This window comes from Sardina pilchardus, chromosome 24 (genome assembly GCF_963854185.1).
Source record: "Sardina pilchardus chromosome 24, fSarPil1.1, whole genome shotgun sequence".
In the NCBI taxonomy this organism is placed as follows: Eukaryota; Metazoa; Chordata; class Actinopteri; order Clupeiformes; family Clupeidae; genus Sardina; species Sardina pilchardus.
Genome location: NC_085017.1, coordinates 520,063 through 538,855, shown reverse-complemented (window position 1 = coordinate 538,855; position 18,793 = coordinate 520,063). Strand labels below are relative to the sequence as shown.

The 18,793-nt window shown below is 43.6% G+C and overlaps 1 protein-coding gene across 3 annotated transcripts in view; it reads left to right on the top strand.

Annotated features, from left to right (window-relative positions):
- The first annotated feature begins 122 nt into the window (after window positions 1-122).
- Window positions 123-18,793, top strand: part of igf2bp3 (insulin-like growth factor 2 mRNA binding protein 3) — a 28,673-nt gene continuing 10,002 nt past the window's right edge. The window contains exons 1-7 of one of the 3 annotated variants that reach the window (XM_062529712.1): window positions 123-778; window positions 1,789-1,849; window positions 8,413-8,461; window positions 13,857-13,908; window positions 13,985-14,048; window positions 16,174-16,455; window positions 17,111-17,245. In XM_062529712.1, the coding sequence (XP_062385696.1) occupies window positions 604-778; window positions 1,789-1,849; window positions 8,413-8,461; window positions 13,857-13,908; window positions 13,985-14,048; window positions 16,174-16,455; window positions 17,111-17,245 (818 nt within the window). In that variant the 5' untranslated portion in view covers window positions 123-603. The remainder of the gene's footprint in view (window positions 779-1,788; window positions 1,850-8,412; window positions 8,462-13,856; window positions 13,909-13,984; window positions 14,049-16,173; window positions 16,456-17,110; window positions 17,246-18,793) is intronic. The other 2 variants (XM_062529711.1, XM_062529713.1) reach the window with 2 other exon arrangements.

Below are 18,793 nucleotides of genomic sequence, written 5' to 3'. Positions count from 1 at the left end.
ACCAAACGATACAGAAAGGTTCGCACGGAATCCCTCTGCGCACGTAGTCGGACTTGACCAGTCCAGCACCACTCCCCTCTTCTCGACCCAACCCATTTCAGATTGCCCCCACCTCAATCATCCCGTGCCATTAGGCTACACTCAATCCAGAGCCTAATTGAGCAACCGGGATTCCTCACGTGCGGGGGTTGATTTGTACTTTGAACACGTGGCTCATTCAGAGAAGCCGGAATATCCGAGTTTTTTTCCCCTTCAATCTTTTTTCCTCTTTTCTTTAGTTATATTTAAAGGCGGTGCCCACAATAACGCATGTGACATTTAAGGCGTTCTGGCAAAGGAGTCCAAAGGAACAACATCCCGCTATCCTCGAGAGAAACGGAATTAATAATTAAGTTTTTTTTCGCAAGGGAGAGGGCGAGCGAACGCTACCACGGTCAGCACGTCCATCAAATATCTCCGGTAGTGCGGTCTGATTGGGGAGTACACGAGCGAGCCACTCCGTTCGGCTTTAGTGCAGTTCGTTGTAAAGACAGCCCTTCCGCGAGCACCGACAAAGGATTTCTCTCCCTCGTGCACTAAAGGTCGGCTTTAAGGTGCAGCAACATGAACAAGCTTTATATAGGCAACGTGAGCGAAGAGGCCAGTGCGGTCGACTTGGAAAGTATCTTTGAGCAGTGGAAGATCCCCTACAGCGGACCGTTTCTCGTTAAAACAGGGTACGCGTTTGTAGATTGCCCGGATGAAAAGGTAGCGATGAAGGCCATCGACACTCTCTCAGGTGAGTTCAAATTGTGTTCAAATTGCATTCCTGATATGGCGGGGAAGCGGCACTTGACCCTTAGAAATGTTGCCGTTGCAAAAAGTCACATATGTAAGAATAAGGATGGTTCCTGCTCTTCGGGAGGCTGTGGTGACACGGCGGTCCTTGCCTCGTTTAAATCTCATGCAGCGCCTAGTCCACCTCTCTCTCTCTCTCTCTCTCTCTCTCTCTCTCTCTCTCTCTCTCTCTCTCAAAATTAAACGTTGTAGTAGGCTATGTTTCATTGAGAACCTACACGTCCAAAGGAGCAGCATGGAGACGACTGTGCAAGCAGCGTAGAAGCCAAACTCAGTGTTCACAGGGTTTCAGTGAAATAGCTGCCCTAGTATTGTTGCTTTCTGTATTGTCTTTCGAGTTCAGATTAATTAGACTTGTTCCCAACGCTCTCCCAGTTGTGCTTTCGAGAGTAACAAAGTAGGCCACATTATGGTATCTTAAGTGATACAATGTAACGACGTCTTGTTCAATTGTATCACCACCCGTTTTAATCTGCAGGGTAGTAGCAAACAGCCTGTTTGTGAAAGGTAGGCTAGCCTAGGCCTACTAAAGGCCACGGAATCATTCATCACGGTTATTTTCATAAATTGAAGTGTCTAATGGATATTTTGGGTCGTAACATATATAGTTAGATGTGTGGTTTAAATACCAACCGCCAAACACAGGCATTTGGAGCGTTTTCTGAATTTCGTTTACGGGCCTTAGTGCTCCTCTGGCAAAAGAGGAGGGGGCAAGTTTTGTCAACCATATTTAACCTCTGGGAAATCGTTGATCTCGTTTTAAGCAGCCTGTTGAAATTTAAAAACTTTGCTGAGAAAAGTTGAAATTTCTGCAATATTTACAATACGACAAACATGCAACGTTATCCCTCTGATGTTTGAAGGCAAAATGTTATGTGACTGCATTTTGTCTTATTACACTAGGCTTCGTTTTTATTTCAAGAAAATAAAACAATCTATTTTTTTTTCTAGGTAAAGTAGAACTTCACGGAAAACTACTAGAAGTGGAACACTCTGTACCCAAACGACAAAGGTAAATTAATTTGCCATCAGTCTAATTGAAGTTGATTATGTAGCCTAGTCTTGTGCCATAGGCCACCGTGTCCTTTTTCTTCTTTTTTTAAAATATATTAATGACTGATTGTACGAGTTGCGTAAAATGGTGATTATACAGTATTTATTTTTCCTATTCTGAGTCTAGCTTAAATTGGTGAATGGGAATTTTGTGTGGTGTGTGTGTGTGTGTGTGTGTGTGTGTGTAGCTGGTGTGTGTAGCTGATGTAGCCTATGTGTATTTTAGTTCAGTAAACGAAAGCCATAGGAGGTGGTCATGCGATGGCCATGGCTGTGTGCGTCAAGGTTTACAGGAAATAACTCCTGAGGATGTTTGTGTTCATTTTACCAGAGACATTTCAAATGGGCCTATCCTTCAAGAGTGTGTGCGGTCTTATGGGTGTGTTCGAGAATTATGCAGTGAAACGTGTGTATTGGCCGTAGTAGCTTGCATTGACTTCATATAACCTTTTGGTGTAAAAGACGATAGAGCTATACTACGTTGGTGAGCAGTGAAAGGTATTGCAACAGATTTGGTCAGTAGGCTACGGCTTCATGGAATCTGCAAGTCTGAAAGGTGCGTGTGTGTGTGTGTGTGTGTGTGTGTGTGCGCGCGCCCGTGTGTGCGCGCGCTCCCGTTTCTGTGCGTCCATTTGTAAGAAGACCTCCGTCATTTAGAAGGGGCTTCCGCCCCTCCTACATATCCCCCTTCCCCCCTCACGCGCGACTGTTCGTCCTATGCACAAGATGGATTCAGCAGCACGAGTGGAACGGGAGGCTCGAGGCCTGTCACTGAAACCTGCAGTGGGGTGCTCTGGGAGGGCCTCGTCCATGGGACACAATCCAGTAGCACATGTGCACAGATTCACTGTTGGTCGTTGTGTAATGGCGTCATTGGCCTTTGATTCAACTCTGTTCAGATGTTTCTGTAATATATGCATACGCAGTCCCCCCCCCCCCCCCCCCCCCCCCCCCCCCCCACACACACACATACACAGCCTACATATTAGTTATGGTCTTGTATGGTTTGGGCGAAGCTAGCCTTTGCATTATATTACTAAACACTGCACAGAACATCTAATTGAAGAAGGGGGGGGGGCATATTTTGCTATTTGATATTAGTTGCGTATGCAAATAGTTAGAACTCTCTAGTGCGATACTCGCACATTTTTTTGTAATTATGGGTAGGCTATGGGGCCATGTTAGTTAGCGGAATCTCACTAACGAAATCAGGGATGTACAGTGCTACATAGGGCCTACAAAAAACGGTGGCTGTGCTATGGATGCTTTACCAGCTTAGCACCGGTGACGCCTTATTTAATATATTTATTTTTCTAGAGTGTAGCTTAGATGCTAGAGATTGTGTGGATTGTGCTACAAAACTATTCACCTCTGTAGCACCAGTGCTATGAACAAAATAAGTGCAGCCCTGAGAAATTCACGTCTTAACTAGGCCTACAGACTTTCATTGTGGGAGGGAAATTGTTATTTGGATAGACCTGAATGAAATTAATGGTTCCAACTAGAGTGTATTTTACTGGTAATTCTCATTACTGCGTACCGTAGGAACACCAATATGCATTTGCCTTTTATTTAAAAAAAAATCAACACAATTGGCAATTAAATAATACAGGAATTATTGTCCAAGTAGCCTAACAACGCTACATTTTGACCATTTACGAAATGTGCTTGTGAAGCGGCTGCGCTCACAGGGAAATTCCCATCTAGCAAGCGTGTGTGTGCGCCTCTTTCAGGTCAGAGGGCATGAGTATTAACGTTGCTTTGTTGGGAGCCAATGATAGACCGAGCATCAAGCCCACGCCCATTCACCGCAATGCATATTGGGAAGTCCATACATCCAAGCATGTTGCCCCCACCCACTACCCGCAGTCCATGGCTCTGCCGCCACGCTTCAGGGGCGTGGGCTCCTCCGTCGAGAACAATGCATTTTGGTGTAATGTTCACTTAGTGGGGGAGGGGAGCATGATGTGTCTTGACGTAAATGTTATTTAGCAGAATTAAAACAGATTGTTTAGTGTACATTAAGAGCGCTATGTGTGGGAAGGCAAGTCATTGAGAAGTGTTTGGCCTGTGTCACGACGAGGTAGCTGCTCCACCTGAGAGCAAAAGCGGAAAAATGCCTTTCATTAACAAGTGAGCGGAACAGTTGTATATGAACGTATAGTCAGCTCTGGTGATGGGGAATACTGTCTGTAATGGAGGTCACAGGTCGTCCAGGCCATATTCCCCCTATTCCCAAACATTAGGCCTACTTTTTATTTTGGCGCACGGCGTTAAATAATTAAAGCATTAATGTTTTGAAACAGAATTTAAATATTGGTGCGTTGCATTTTATTTGTCGTTACTAGTGCAACCTTTTATCGTTGTCTATAACATTTGAATCACGAGGCTGGATTCGTAGAGGAGTGGAAACGTTATTTATTTATTTTGTGTATTTAAGTAGGTCTAAGGGTTGTCCCCGTGCCTTTATACGTAAATACTTGCATGACACACGGATACACGCACACCCTGTGGATTTATAATTGAAAAACCTGCCTCTTTTAACTTCTGGTTGAACATGTGAAAATATTTAGCCTTTTTAGTGCGTAGTCACATGCTTATCTGGCCAGTATTTCTATAGCATGAATCTGTGTGCAGTGTGTCCAAGCAGCAGTTCTCTAAGCCCCGCCCCAACCCCATGTGTTGCCTGGGCCTGGCTACTTCTTTTTTTTTTTTTTTAACCCATTGGCCACCTCTATAGGAGTACCCCTGCTTATAGCTTAATCCTGCATTCCGAAGCACATTCCCACTGCAGAGAACGGCTGTGATGGGGGATGCGTGGAGTGCTGTAACTCGTATTGCCTAAAGTTTTTTTATATAAAAGTGTGTATACACCCCCCTCACCATTTTGTTTGACAAATTGAATGCAATTGTTATTTGTAGGATTTTAATTGTGATTTTTAAATTTCATGCCCAACACTCATATAGCGTTCAAAACTTCAGGTGTGTGTGGACACACACACACACACACACACACACACTCTCTCATGGAACAGCAAATATGGTAGTAGTTCGCATAGCTCATAGTTTTTTTTTTGGGGGGGGGGGGTGGTGTATGGAGTGTTTTTAAGAATGATGAACATATTCTTGGCCTCATGCCAAAAGCATGTTCCAGGCTACTGCTCCACATGAAGATACACATACGTGTGTGTGTGTGTGTGTGTGTATGCGCACTTTCTCCTCTCAGTTTGTAGTATGGGACCATGTTCATTGATTCTAGCTCGTCATTGAGTGTACCTCCTCACGCTGTATTATTTTAATAGATAAAACAATGAAAAAATTTGAGGAAATACCTATTGACTAAACAGTAATTAATGGCAATTACATCACTGTTTGGCTTCTAGTAAACAGCAGTAGGTAGCCTAAAATGCTAACCGAATGTCCCCAATTGCATAATCCTTGGTACGTTTTAAAGCAATCTGGACATTATATGCTTCTTTGAAGTCATGCTATGCAGTTCGCAGAGTTCAGTGAGAAGTATGACTTTCTTTTTTTATTGTTATTTGTTAAATTAGCATGGCATGCTAGTATGATGTTTTAGTTGCTCGGAATGAGTAACTGATTTTAACTATTAAATGATTTTGCATTTTAAGTATTAACAGGTGCAGAGAAGTTTGTTTGCAGTCTAGTGCCATGTTTGGTTGTTGTGTATAGATGTATTATCTAATAACTGGGACCTGTACTTCCTCTGGCAACTTAAAAAAAAAAAAAAAAAAAAAAAAAGTTCAGATAAAAAAGATAATATACAGATAAGTTGTGTACGCTGCTGTATAATATATTTTGGCCTGACAATTGTGAAATCTGTTTCTTTATTTCTGTTTAAACAAAACATAGCACCACATTTCCTCCAGATGTTCTTACTGTGTGTCCACTCTTAGCCGCCCTACTTCATGGTGAACAGCTCACTGCTGAGGGGTTAAAGTTGAGAGAGAGAGAGAGAGAGAGTGTGTGTGTGTGTGTGTGTGTGTGTGTTTTGTCTATGGCTTTGTACATTCTGTTCCATGGCCAGGTGAAGGTGTCAACACGTATACACACATATGTTCGACTTTGCACCCAGTTGTTTCATAAATGCGTTGTGCAAAGTGATGGCTAATAATGTACACTCCCAGAGTTCTTTGCTCATGTTTGGACTCGTGAGTTCTGTCTGGTTGGATTATAAATTGATGCTTTTTTTCTGGAAATGAAGCTCCGTCAACATTGGTAGTGAAGAGGCTATTACTATCCTTGTAGTGTGGTGTTGAACTGCCTTTAAGGCTGGTGTGGCCTATTGCAGCAAAACTGATCCAGAGTCGCTGGTGGAGTAACCTATGCATTTGCCTGGCCCAGTGTGATTTCTGAATGAACAGAAAAATCTGGAGTTTGAGGCTGTGTTCGTTGAAGCTTGAGGAGATGTAGAATGTATAGATGATTTAACCAAAACAAAAAAAAAACCTAAATCAATTATCCTAAAATATAGCTCTTTGGAAGTTCTAGCATGTTTTAGTTTTATATTTTAATTATTTGTGTGTCTGTGAGGGAGAGTGCGAGTGTGAACTGATAGTCATGGTGTTTCATTGGTTCATAGCTTGATCATACCCACATTTCTCACCCAGACGTGGAAGAAAAGCCAGGACGCATCGTTTGTCTGTAGCTTTTGTACATGGTCTCACTGATATCTCCAGCTCCACACCAGCTTAAGGTCGGCGCTCTAGGTTCTTTCAAGTTTTCGACAGCCTCCCAAGTCCCAACGTTTGACCACTACTGGCAAATTTGGGAATAGCTATGAAAAAACACTGTCGTGCCCTAGACTGTTAAGAAGGTCAAGGTTGTTATTTCAGCTCATCATGGGACTTGCTTTGAGGGGGAAAAAAACTTTTCTTGTGGTCTCAGGGTTTTTTTTAGATCATGAAACCTTGCTTAATCCAGTTTGAAATGATGTATTGTGCATTTTCCTTAAGGCGTGTATATAGGCATACGATAGCCTGGCCCAGTCTCTGACCTTTGACCCTTTGTACTAAATGAACAGGTATGGAGATTACACCTTCACTGTGGCTGAATATATCTGTCATTTCATTGCTTGTTTTAATATTTAAACAAACGGCAAAAGCGTCTGCGTTTTTTATAATAGAGATGCAAAAAAAAAAAAAACAGTATCTCAATTCGTGAATATTTTATTATATGCATAGATGGACCAAACACACAACATTAGGTTGAAGGGCTGTTGCGGCCATTTGTATTGAGTAGTCTACCTGTGCACAGGTAAGGTTTAAGGACTGCTCTAAATGAATGTTTCTATCCTCATGATTGAAATTTGGTTATGCAGTTTTTTTTTCTGGCTGGGCAACATGCAATGTTGTGTGGTTTTAAAGGCCTTTTGTTAACTGCATCCAGGGCCTAGTTGTATGTCCACTATACTGACTTAAGGATCCACAATGATCCATAGACCTCGGGCTTTCATAGTTCTAAGCATCCCCACTGAGGAGTATTCAGATTGGCATTGACTCAACGCAGAATGCTGTCTAGGTGGTCTTATGTTCTTGTTGAGGACAATGGTTCCTTCTGTCGTAGTAAGTCCCTTTGTAGTGCGACCTGCTCTTACGAACATCACACATCACTGGTATAAATGTCCGTCCCCCTCACACACACACACACACACACACACACTTTTTCTCGCCATTGGGCTAGCTGTTCTCTTATGGGAGATTTAACCAACTGAACATCCCCGCTGAGCCTTGTTAGACACTAGAGTAAAGCCAGTTGGTTATTACTAAGAACGCGTAGATTCCATGGATTCTGATAACTACCAACTACAATGGAGCGGGGGTGGGGGGGGGGGGGGGGGGGGATTCTGTCCATGGGTGTTTGAATGTTTTGAGTGTTGAACGTTCACAGCTTTGTCATCTCCATCTTTAAATCGCTCCAGTTCATGGCCAGATTGCTTCATCCGCCCCCTCAATTTTTTGTTGTCATTTTTGGTGAAATCTTAACTGGGAGATCACAGATTTGTTTGAAATTAGTTTTGCAGCCAGATGTTTGTGTGTGTAACAATGCACAGTATTTGGGGCCAAATATTGTCTGTATTTGGTTGGGTGTGTAAGCTGAGAGTGCATGCGCATTTGAAAAATTCTAAACTAATGCAGTCTTACCAGAAGTTGGATGAGCTGAAAGTAGCGCTGCAGTTTTGCCTAGAGAAGGACCAGAAAAAGGAAGTGTTCTAGTTATTAGTTTTGGTGGTGCTATGGGGGTTGGTCTGGTCAGTCAGTTGTCTGGATTGACGGCATACTGTTGATGTGCTCATTTTAGAAAAACTATATAGAATAAATAAATAAAAAAAACAGACCAACAACCCCAATAAATATGTATGTTTAATAATTATATAATAAATGACACCTTGAGCTTAATCAGCCTTATGTTTAATTTCTTTTGTATTTTAATGTTTTTTTGGCAGGTGTCTCTTGGGGTGGATTGATTCACCTCAAATGGTTTTCTTTTTTCCTTTCTCAGGAGCTGTAAACTACAGATCAGGAATATCCCCCCTCACATGCAATGGGAGGTGAGTGTGACATGCCTCTACATTCTGTCACTCACTGTGGCCCAGGCCGTGTGTGTGTGTGTGTGTGTGTGTGTGTGTGTGTGTGTGTACACACCTCCTCCGACTCGAGTGGGAAATGTCTATTATAAAGATTTTGAGTGTTTCAGGAATGTCACACTTACGCACGCATATGCACACGCGCGCGCGCGCACACAAACACACACGCTGCACACATGCCACATGTAGGACTTTCACCCAGCTGAAGCTTGAACCGCAGATAAGCCAGAGTGTATATTTGTGTGTGCGCACGACGCTGCATTGAGGTGTGTGTGTGTGTGTGTGTGTGTGTACATGCATGTATTTGTGTGTAAGGTTCATGAAGTGATTTTCATGTGTAGGGTGAGAAGCATTCTGACAGATATTGTGTGTATGCATTTATTTACAGCGTGTGGAATAGCATATGGAATTGCATACACTTACGTTTGACTTGTGTGTGGGTGTGCACATCTGCCTAGTTGAAAAGTGTGTGTGTGTGTGTGTGAGCTCCAGTTAGTCTCTCTCCCCATCTTCCTCTTGCCCCTGCAGCTAGGGGCCTCTGGAATGTAAGCCCCGCCCTCTCTTGCATTGTCCTTTGATCAGCAGAACAGGGGCCTCCCTGATTGATAGCTACATTGACCAATCAGATGGGACTGCCTGGGTTCGGGGGACTCTCCCATGTCTGGGTAATCAGGGGATTTGTGTGTGTGTGTGTGTGGGGCGTGATTCATATATATGTGAACGTGTGTTTGTGTGTGGCGTGTGATTCTATATGTGTGTGTGTGGCGTGATTCATATATGTGAACGTGTGTGTGGCGTGTGATTCTTTGTGTGTGTGTGTGGCGTGTGATTCTATGTGTGTGTGTGTGTGTGTGTGTGTGTGGAGTGATTCATATATATGTGAACGTGTGTGTGGCGTGTGATTCTATATATTTATGTGTGTGTGTGTGTGTGTGTGTGTCCTCGCAGTATGGCTGGCCCTTGACCCCTGTGTGTAAAGAGGGAGGGCGTGGGAGTGGGAATGTGTCCATGTGAAGAAGCAGTCGGTAAAGGCCAGAGTGGCTACCAAACTTTTATCAGCAGCCACCACCGACCGACCGGCCCCTCTAACCATAACCCCAGGCTGGCCACTGGTTACGTCACCATGGCTAGCTGGATTAGCAAGCTGTGTCCGGTGGGATGGTATTGAACACTAGTGAACAGCGTGTTCCAAGCGATTGTTCGATTTTTACTTGCCCATCTTACTAACATTGACTACATTGCAGATTTCTCAGCCTTGCCAACTTATTCCAAGGAGACTAATGTAGAATAGTTGAGTGTAATATGAAAACATGTTATAGTAAATTATGTCTAATATCATAGTAGAATGAAATGTTTTTACTAGACAAAATGAGTATATACAAACTGAAGTGTGTGTGTGTTAATGTATCCGGTTTATTTCCATGGAGAGTGTCATTGAAAAACTAGTCTTTTTTTCTAAGAGATGGAACAGGTTGGTGCTACAGGTGTTCTCGTATCCCTTTGTGTTCTATCCAGCATTGGCCAAGCAGTGTGTGTGTGTGTGTGTGTGTCTTTGTGTGTGTGTGTGTGTGTGATCTTCAGGGATTGTGAGAACATTATTTTCCAACACCTGTCCCAAAGTGCTAGTTATTTTTTTTTTTTTATGGTCAGATATCACTACCCGAGACTATTGATGGTCCTCCTTAAGGTGTTGCAATACATTGCAAAATGCAGTAGACTCATTGTGATGATGGAACAACAATTGCCCTTTCGCCAGCTCTGAATTACCCAATATTTTGAGTGATATCGCCAAAGCAGGCAGTCTCCATTTGTAAATGGTGAACTTTGTGGAAATTATTTTTGTTCTCAGCCATTTTGTAAGTACTATGCAACCAGTGTTGGCCAATAGTGCTCTGGATGGCCAATAGGGCTCGGGATCGTGATGTGAACTTCGCGGGCAGCCATATTGGCAGCCTCACTCCTTAGTTTACTATGCACCTTGTAAGGATTTACTCCCGCCTGTTAGTGTGTTCCTGTTTCTTAGTTTTTGCCTTCTTGGTCGTATGTTGTGGTGTAGTGGGGTGTAACAGCGCAGCACGATCACAAGAGAAAAATAATCGCTAATACTATACATTTTCTGCTGCTTGTTTTCTGCATCTGAATAAATGGATTATTATTTATTACGTTCGGTGCTCTACCAACATGGCGGCAATATTCCTAGAATGCTATGCGTGTGCCCGAGCCGTATTCACCAGAATGTACAGAGTACTCAAAGAAGCCTCCAAACACTTCAGTTAACTTACATTTGTCACAGCCTTGTTTTGTGTAAAGTGGCCCCAGTCATGCTTTATTGATGAAGGCAAAGACAATGTTATTTCTCATAACTTGGCTCATACATGTAATGTCTGAAGCTTTGACTGTGAATGCTTTGACTAGTGCTTAATAGGCACTCCTATCCTCTAGTAGCCTACTAGTATTGACAGATGCAGTGGTGATACCTAGCTATAGCCTCCTCTGTACTGGAGCTTAAATGCTATTCTATTGCTGTAGCTATAGTTCTATAGGTTAAATGTTAATATCTTAAATGTGATTATAATGCTGCAACTGTAGCTTAAATATTAAATGCTAAATGTTATTTTATTGCTGTAAGTGACTTTGGATAAATGCATCTGCCAAATGGATTAATGTAAATGAAACGGAAAATATTTAGCTGATGGTCATACGCTTAGGTTCTCTTAGTTTGTTTCAAAAACATTTTATTACTGTATTAGACAAAAAAGACTGTATTTTGCCTTAAAGGAACACTTCACCGTTTTTTCATATTAAACTATGTTATTCCCTTAACTAAGACGAGTTGATGCATACCTCTCACGTTTGAATGCGTGCACTCACTGGCTCTGGTGCGCGGCGCAACTTAGCCCAGTTCATTCATTAGGATCCAAACAAAGATGAAGTAAGAAGCAACCAAACACCTCCATGTTTTCCCTATTAAAATACAGTAACATGAGTAGTCACACAACCAAGTATGGTGAGGCAAAATAAAACGTGGTGCATTTCTAAGCGGGTAAGAGGGATAACTATATTGTGTGGCGGAATAACACTTGGGAGCACTTCGACTCGGAGCAGTAATATCCTCACTCCAAAGTGAAACTGAAAGTGCCAGAGTGATGATATTACTGCGCCGAGATGTTTGGTCGTTTCTAAATTCATCTCTGTTTGGATCCTAATGAATGAACTGGGCTAGCTAAGTGCTATCAAAGTAGCACCACGTGCCAGAGCCAGTTAGTGCACGCATTGAAACGTGAGAGGTATGTATCAACTCGTCTTAGTTAAGGGAATATAGTTTAATATGGAAATGGTGAAGTGTTCCTTTAATCTAACAGCTTGGAAGTCCTTTTATTATGTACTAATTTATAATAGTCAGAATGGCCTGTCTTCCCAGTCATAGCTTACCAGTCTGCGGAGAACCGGCCTTGCAAGTTCGCTCTCCTCCAACCAAGAGAATTACAAATCAATCTAAGGCAGTTGTGCAATAGCCTATTTTTTGTATGAAATCGTGTAATATTGCCTTGTCAGTTGATCTGACTTGTCGGAGATTATCTTTGGTGGTTTGTAGGCAAATCCATGACTCTGTGCAGGGAGAAGGGTGCAAGCCATGTCTGGTGTTTTACGGTAGTTATGTCAAATACAAATGGCTCCACGGCTTTAAAGGGAGCCCACTAGCAAAAATGGGGTCAAGCTGCCCAAATAACCTGCAAAAAATCTGACCCCACTAGAGTGTGCGCTAACTATTCTATTAAAAAAGGCTTTTTTGATTTGAAGATGGGTGCCGACATGTGTGAAGTGGTTTACACACGGTCACTAGTATCACCGTCCTATTAGGCAAGTCCACCCACTCGGCGACCATGTTGATGACGCACTATGGGCAGTTATCAGGCAGCTATTTTCGAAGTGAATGGGGAGGCATACAGGCAGGGGCGGGATGTGTAGACTACTGCCATATTAGCATTCGGCATAAAGGCCAAAAGATATACAAAGACTGTAGAAGCTGGCGCACATGCTGTCCGTCACTGAAACGGCTGCCTACGGAACCTTTTAATTGGTACGGTGTTGTAGTCGGAAGCTTGAATACCTTGGGACAGGCATGGCGATGCAGAACAAGCCCATAGAAGAAAAGCAGCATGTCTGTTTCGTCTCAGCAGTAATTTTAGTACAGTCTCTCTTCCCTGCAATGAAACAGATTGTGCTAAAATGACTGCTGAAAAGCAGTCATTTCAGCATAATCTGTGTCTCCGCGGTAATTTCAGCATAGTCTCTGTTTGCGGTTCAGCAGTAATTTCAGCATAATCTGTTTTCAGTTTCAGCAGTGATTTCAGTAATGATGCTGTACAAACACATGAAATGCTCTGCTTTTTAGCAATCACCATGGTTGCTGCATTGAGTGCATTCTGGTTTCCTGGTTCTGTTGGAGTCAAAGTAACCATATGTAGGCAGGCCTCCACCGCACGTGCCCCCAACTGTCTTATGTGAATATGAATGTCCATTACACACACAAGACCATTGCATTAGTGCAGTATCCACATTTAGATCCACTGGTGCTATCATTTTTTGTGACTTATTTTGTTCACAATCATTTCTAGGATTTTTTATTTATACACACACACACGCACACGTGTTTCATTTTAGGCGTGCAAGTGTGCACAAGACTCAATGTTTTCGTGTGTGCCTCTTGTTTTTCAACTGTGACTGAAAAACAATGTTTTTGATGTTGGTTAACTAAAATGACACATGGTCAGGCACTTAATATATTTGTGTGGGAACTCTAATTTGACACATGGCCCACAAGCGAAAAAGCCTACTGTTGATTATTGTTAAACATCATCCACTACACATCTGTACTGAACCCAACTTTCTGTACCTAAACAGTTCAGTATGAATACTCGTACCTTTAAACCCCTTCCATTTGTAGCCTATTCCATGGCCACACTAATAGAATGCTGGGAAAATAAGAAGGCAAACTGAACCAAAAGATCCACCCCATAAAAATGTTTTGCCAATAAATATCAACCTTGAGGTGCCGATCAGCCACCCAATCACAGAGGAAGCTTTGCCTAATTCCCTGAGTGTGCCACCACACAGTGATATGATCAGCTTATGCAAAGGTAACCATGATTGTGGTGCGGTTATGGAAAATCAAGTGGTGGCACAGAGTGAAGGGATGAGTTCACTTCAGTGTGTGTGTGTGTGTGTGTCTGCCTGGTGAGATTGTGGTGTGTGTGTGTGTGTGTGTGTGTGTGTGTGCACGCAAATGGGCTTGTTTGTTTTGAACAGTGGGTTCCCTCTGTTGCTGCTCTTGACTCCCTCTCCACATCTCTTGTAGGTTCTGGATGGGTTGTTGGCACAGTACGGCACAGTTGAAAGCTGTGAACAAGGTAAGAATACACGCACACACACGCACTAACACGCTCACGTTTCCTTTAAGCTCACTCCTCTCTGGTCTTTTGACAGTGAACACCGAGACAGAAACGGCTGTAGTAAATGTACGCTATGGAGCCAAGGACCAAGCTAGACAGTAAGTCTCTCTCTGTCTCTATATTTCTGATATGTTGCTGATTGGATCATAAACAGCCACAGCAACAAAGAGGAATGTGTTATTGTGTTACATGAACACCATGTGAGTAACTTACTTGCCATAGCTACACATATTCCATAGTCAATCTGAGTACTTGAGGGTGTACATAAGAACCTTTCATTTCGGCATTCTCAGCATTGCCAACACATAACCATAACTAAACCATCTAGCCTATGGTATTTAGCAGTCACTTTTGTCTAAAGCGACATACAAATGCAACAATGCATTAGTTACATTTAACCGTAAACTATTTAAAGGTTGGTAATACTACAATGTCAATTCAATCAATAGCTTAATGAAAATAACTATAATAAACAAACCATAATGCATACGAAACGGTGAATAAGCTACGTGCATGTTGAACAGATATGCCTGTAGACCCCACTTGAAAGACTCACAAGAACTTAGTAAGTTAGTAAGTAAAATGTATTTATAGAGTAAATTTAAACACAGCTTTCACTGTACAGAGTAAAGAAATAAAGGGGGGGAAAGCACAGACGCAGATCAACAGTAACAGCAGGAGACGATAACACAGGCGACAAGTGCAAAGTTACAGACAGAACAACAGGCAGAAGGTTTACGGAGCATAGGAAGGATAAGGTAAAAAGATGGGTTTTGAGCCTAGACTTAAAAACACAGATGGAGGGAGCATTTGTCCAGGGGCAATTTGTTCCACAGCCGTGGCGCAGCAACTGCAAAGAGCACTGGGCAACTCATTCCACCAACAAGGAACCACAGAGGAGATGAGTCTTGAATGTGACCTACAGTAGTGTTTATGGCTGGTCCACACAACAGCGTCATCAGAAGACCGCAGTGGGCGGTTGGGGATGTATCTTAATCATTGCATAAAGATAGCAGGGAGCATCCTATAGGCCAAAGTGAGAGATTCAAATTTAATTCTGGCCTCTAGAGCCAGTGGAGAGTAGGAGAGGAGTTGCATGTGTCCTCTTTGACTGATTGAAGACCAGGTGTGCTGCTACATTCTCAACTGCATTCAGTTGTAACACAGGTAGGCCCGCTAACTGTGAATTACGATAGTCCAGCTTGGAGATAACATGGCCTGTAGAAGAAGTTGCGTCGAATCTTGTGTCTGATGAGATCTTATCTTCCTAATCTTAATCTTATAGTAAAGGATAAACTGACCTCATGGACCCGTCATTGACATGATTTTGCAAGGCTACATGCTCAGAGAAATTCAGTCGGTCATCAATTATGTCGCAGAAGTGTGAACTTGTTGTATTTTGGTGAAGGACGAACTGTTCTTGCCCAAACCGTATTGACTCATGTGGTGTCATGTGGCCTACAGCTCTGATCTTTTCTGCTGGCTTCCACACGATGGGTTAGTGTTAAAGTAACATGCCAACCTTTAGACACTGGCAGTCAAGGTCATTTCCCCAGAGTTGAATGAGAGGACAGGTACCCTTCTCTATGCGTCCAACAACCTAGTCATTTAGCCATTGTTAGCCTGACGTAGCAGAATTCGTTATGCTAAAAGGGCGCAAACTGATCTAGCCCACTTTCAGCAAATGATGCTACATTAGGCTAAGACTAGCTATAGCAAATGGATTAGACTTCTCTGCTGAGATCTGTCCTGCTGGGCTGAAGCCGTTGGGGTCCACACTGAACTGGTCCAACACAGCAACTGGGAAAACTGCCCATGGGAATAGAATGTAGGGATGCATTCATCCTTCTATAGGTGTCCCTCTGTTGGTGTCAACATTTTGAAGACATTTTATTACCAATTTTGAAACACTCGGTAAGAAGTAAAATGTGCCTACACCGCAGTGAGTTGATTTACTTTTGGAGTCTGATTGGCCTGGAACATGGTGTTGGGGATGGATGAGCCTGTCCAGCCTACTGGGTGGAATATCACAGGTCTGCCCTATTGCCTACCAGAGCCAAAGTTAGCTCTGCACTGCCCTCTGCTGGAGGAAGGTGTCCCTGTCTTTGGATGTAGCAGACTCTGGCCCAGAGCTGGCCCGGCCTGCACTACCTCCAGAGGTGGCTGCCATCTGAAGGACCTGTCCCAGCTAACTGTGTGTGTGTGTGTATGTGTGTTTCTCAGGGCACTGGAGAAACTGAACGGGTTCCTGATGGAGAGCTATGCGTTGAAGGTTTCCTACATCCCTGACGAGCTGGCCACGGGTCCCGAGGGCCCAGGCCTTGGCGGTCGTAGAGGGATGGCCCCCCGCGGCACTCCCCGCTCAGGGTCCCCCTCGCTGGGCGCGCGCCCCAAGATGCAGTCGGACGTGCCGCTGAGGATGCTGGTGCCCACCCAGTTTGTGGGCGCCATCATCGGCAAGGAGGGGTCCACCATCCGCAACATCACCAAACAGACACACTCAAAGTAAGACTCATGCTCACACTCACGTTGACACACACACACACGCACACACACACACTTGCATACATATGTTTGTGTGTAAACACACATGCTCACAGAAGTCTATCCATCTAAGCACCTATGCATCCTGATCAACATGACACGGCAAATTAGCTCATAAGCTTTTAAAGTCCCCTGGAACACACAATGTCGACATGTTTGCCTTGAAGTCACTTGTCAAAGTACTCTGTTCTGCTTCTTATTGAAGGCCGGTGAAACAATGCAATTAGCTCGTTAAAGTCTGAATGAAGAAGAACATCTGATTAACCTCTAAGCTAAGACAACTCCGCGTAGAACCCCAATAGTGGGCATTAATGGTAGTGTTGAAGAATGTTGTTTGTTTTGTGTGTGTCATGTGCTTGTATATCGTCCACGGAATTGTGCGGTTCTATCTACGTTCTGAGTAGTTCTGAGATGTGCTTCAAAGTTTTAGGATTCCATAGAGTTATACGGATGTGAAGTGGAACAAGCCTCTTTAGATATAATGTCCAAAAACGACAAACACCTCACCTCACCTTCTTAAGTTGTCAAAGTAAGAATGTCAATAACGCAATTTAGACAAACATGTCAGATAGGACCTTTATAATTGTAACAACGATATGTGTTCCTGTTTGTGTAGGATTGACATCCACCGTAAGGAGAACGCGGGAGCTGCAGAGAAGCCCATCACGGTGCACTCGACCCCCGAGGGCTGCAGCTCCGCCTGCCGTAGCATCATGGAGATCATGCAGAAGGAGGCCCTGGACACCAAGTTGTGAGTCTGACCACATCGCTCGCTCATTCTCACTTGACTAGTTGCATGAAAGGTTCTCTGAGCTTGTTTATTTCCTGCAGAGCCAAGTGTGTTTGTTGCATTCAGAATAGCGGCAGTTCCAAACAACTGGCTCCATAGGAAATAAACAAGCTCACAGAGAGCCTTTCATGCGGCTAGTTAATTGTCCCTGGTTTCCCTTCATCAACCTCCTATCTGTAGCACCCTCTCTGTCTTCATCTCATCCTCCTGTCTCATTCACATCTCACTGGTGCCCTCTGTGGCCATCTGATCTCGGCTCGCCCTCTTATTCTTCACTCTTGTCAACACAACGGACGCTCATCAGAAGACCGCAGTGGGCGGTTGGGGATATACATCTTGGTCATTGAATTAAGATGGCAGGGAGCAGATTCTGTTAGTGTCCCATAGGCCAAAGTGAGAGATTTAATTCTGGCCACTATAGGGAGTCGGTGGAGAGTAACGAGGTGAGGAGTTACATGTGTCTTGTTTGGATGATTAAAGACCAGACATGCTGCAGCATTCTGAATCAGTTGTAACAATCTTAATACACAAGCAGGTAGGCCAGCTAACTGTGAATTACAATAGTCCACCTTGGAGATAACATGGCCTTTACAAGAAGTTGTGTGGAATCTTGTGTCCAACAAGATCTGATCTTCCTAATTTTGTAAAGGATAAACTGACATCACTAACCCGTCAGTGAGTGCTTAATATTGCAAAATCATGTCAGAAGTTCAATCGGTCATCAATTACGTCGCATACTGTGTGAACTTGCATGTGTGTTGGTGAAGGACGAACTGTTCTTGCTGAAACAGTATTGACTCATGTGGTGACATCTGTAGTGTGTTGAGTTGGGAAGGCGGACTGTTTGTCTGGCTCAGTCTCACTCTCTTCTCTCTTTATTGCACACTCACAATCTCTCTGTCCTCTTTCCTCCATGGTGCCCTCTCCTCGCTCTCCTCAGTCTCCTCTCTCCTCTTCTCTCTTCTCCTCTCCTCTCTCGTGTCTTCTCTCCTCTTCTCTCCTCTCTCCTGTTCTCTCCTGTTCTCTGTTCTCTCCTCTCTCCTCTCTGGTGTTCTCTCCTCTCTCTCCTCTCACTCTGATGCCCCACTCTGTAGTTGTTTTTCATCTCCTCCGTTTCTGACCGGTCCCCTCTCTAAGGCAGGATAGGACGTGGTTATTTTGCCCTCTGGATGGCAGTGGTAGCGTAATGGCTAAGTAGCCGGGTTGGCATGCAGTTGCCAGAAATGTGGGTTCACTTCCCAGCAGTCACTGTTGTGCCCTTGAGCAAGGCATTTAACTGTGGGGAGACTGGCCCTGGTAATAATTGGCATATGTAGATTGCTTTGGATAAAAGTGTCTGCCCAAGTGGTAAGGGAGTAAGTACATGTGCTCCTATGTTGGTGTCCAGCAGGATGCTTCCATTAGTAGCACATGTGTTTGCTTGTCTTGTGCTCCCAAAATGCTCAGAATCCATTTCAGTTTGGCGTGACTTCACTGCCCGCTAGGCTTTCATAGCACAGCCTTGCACAG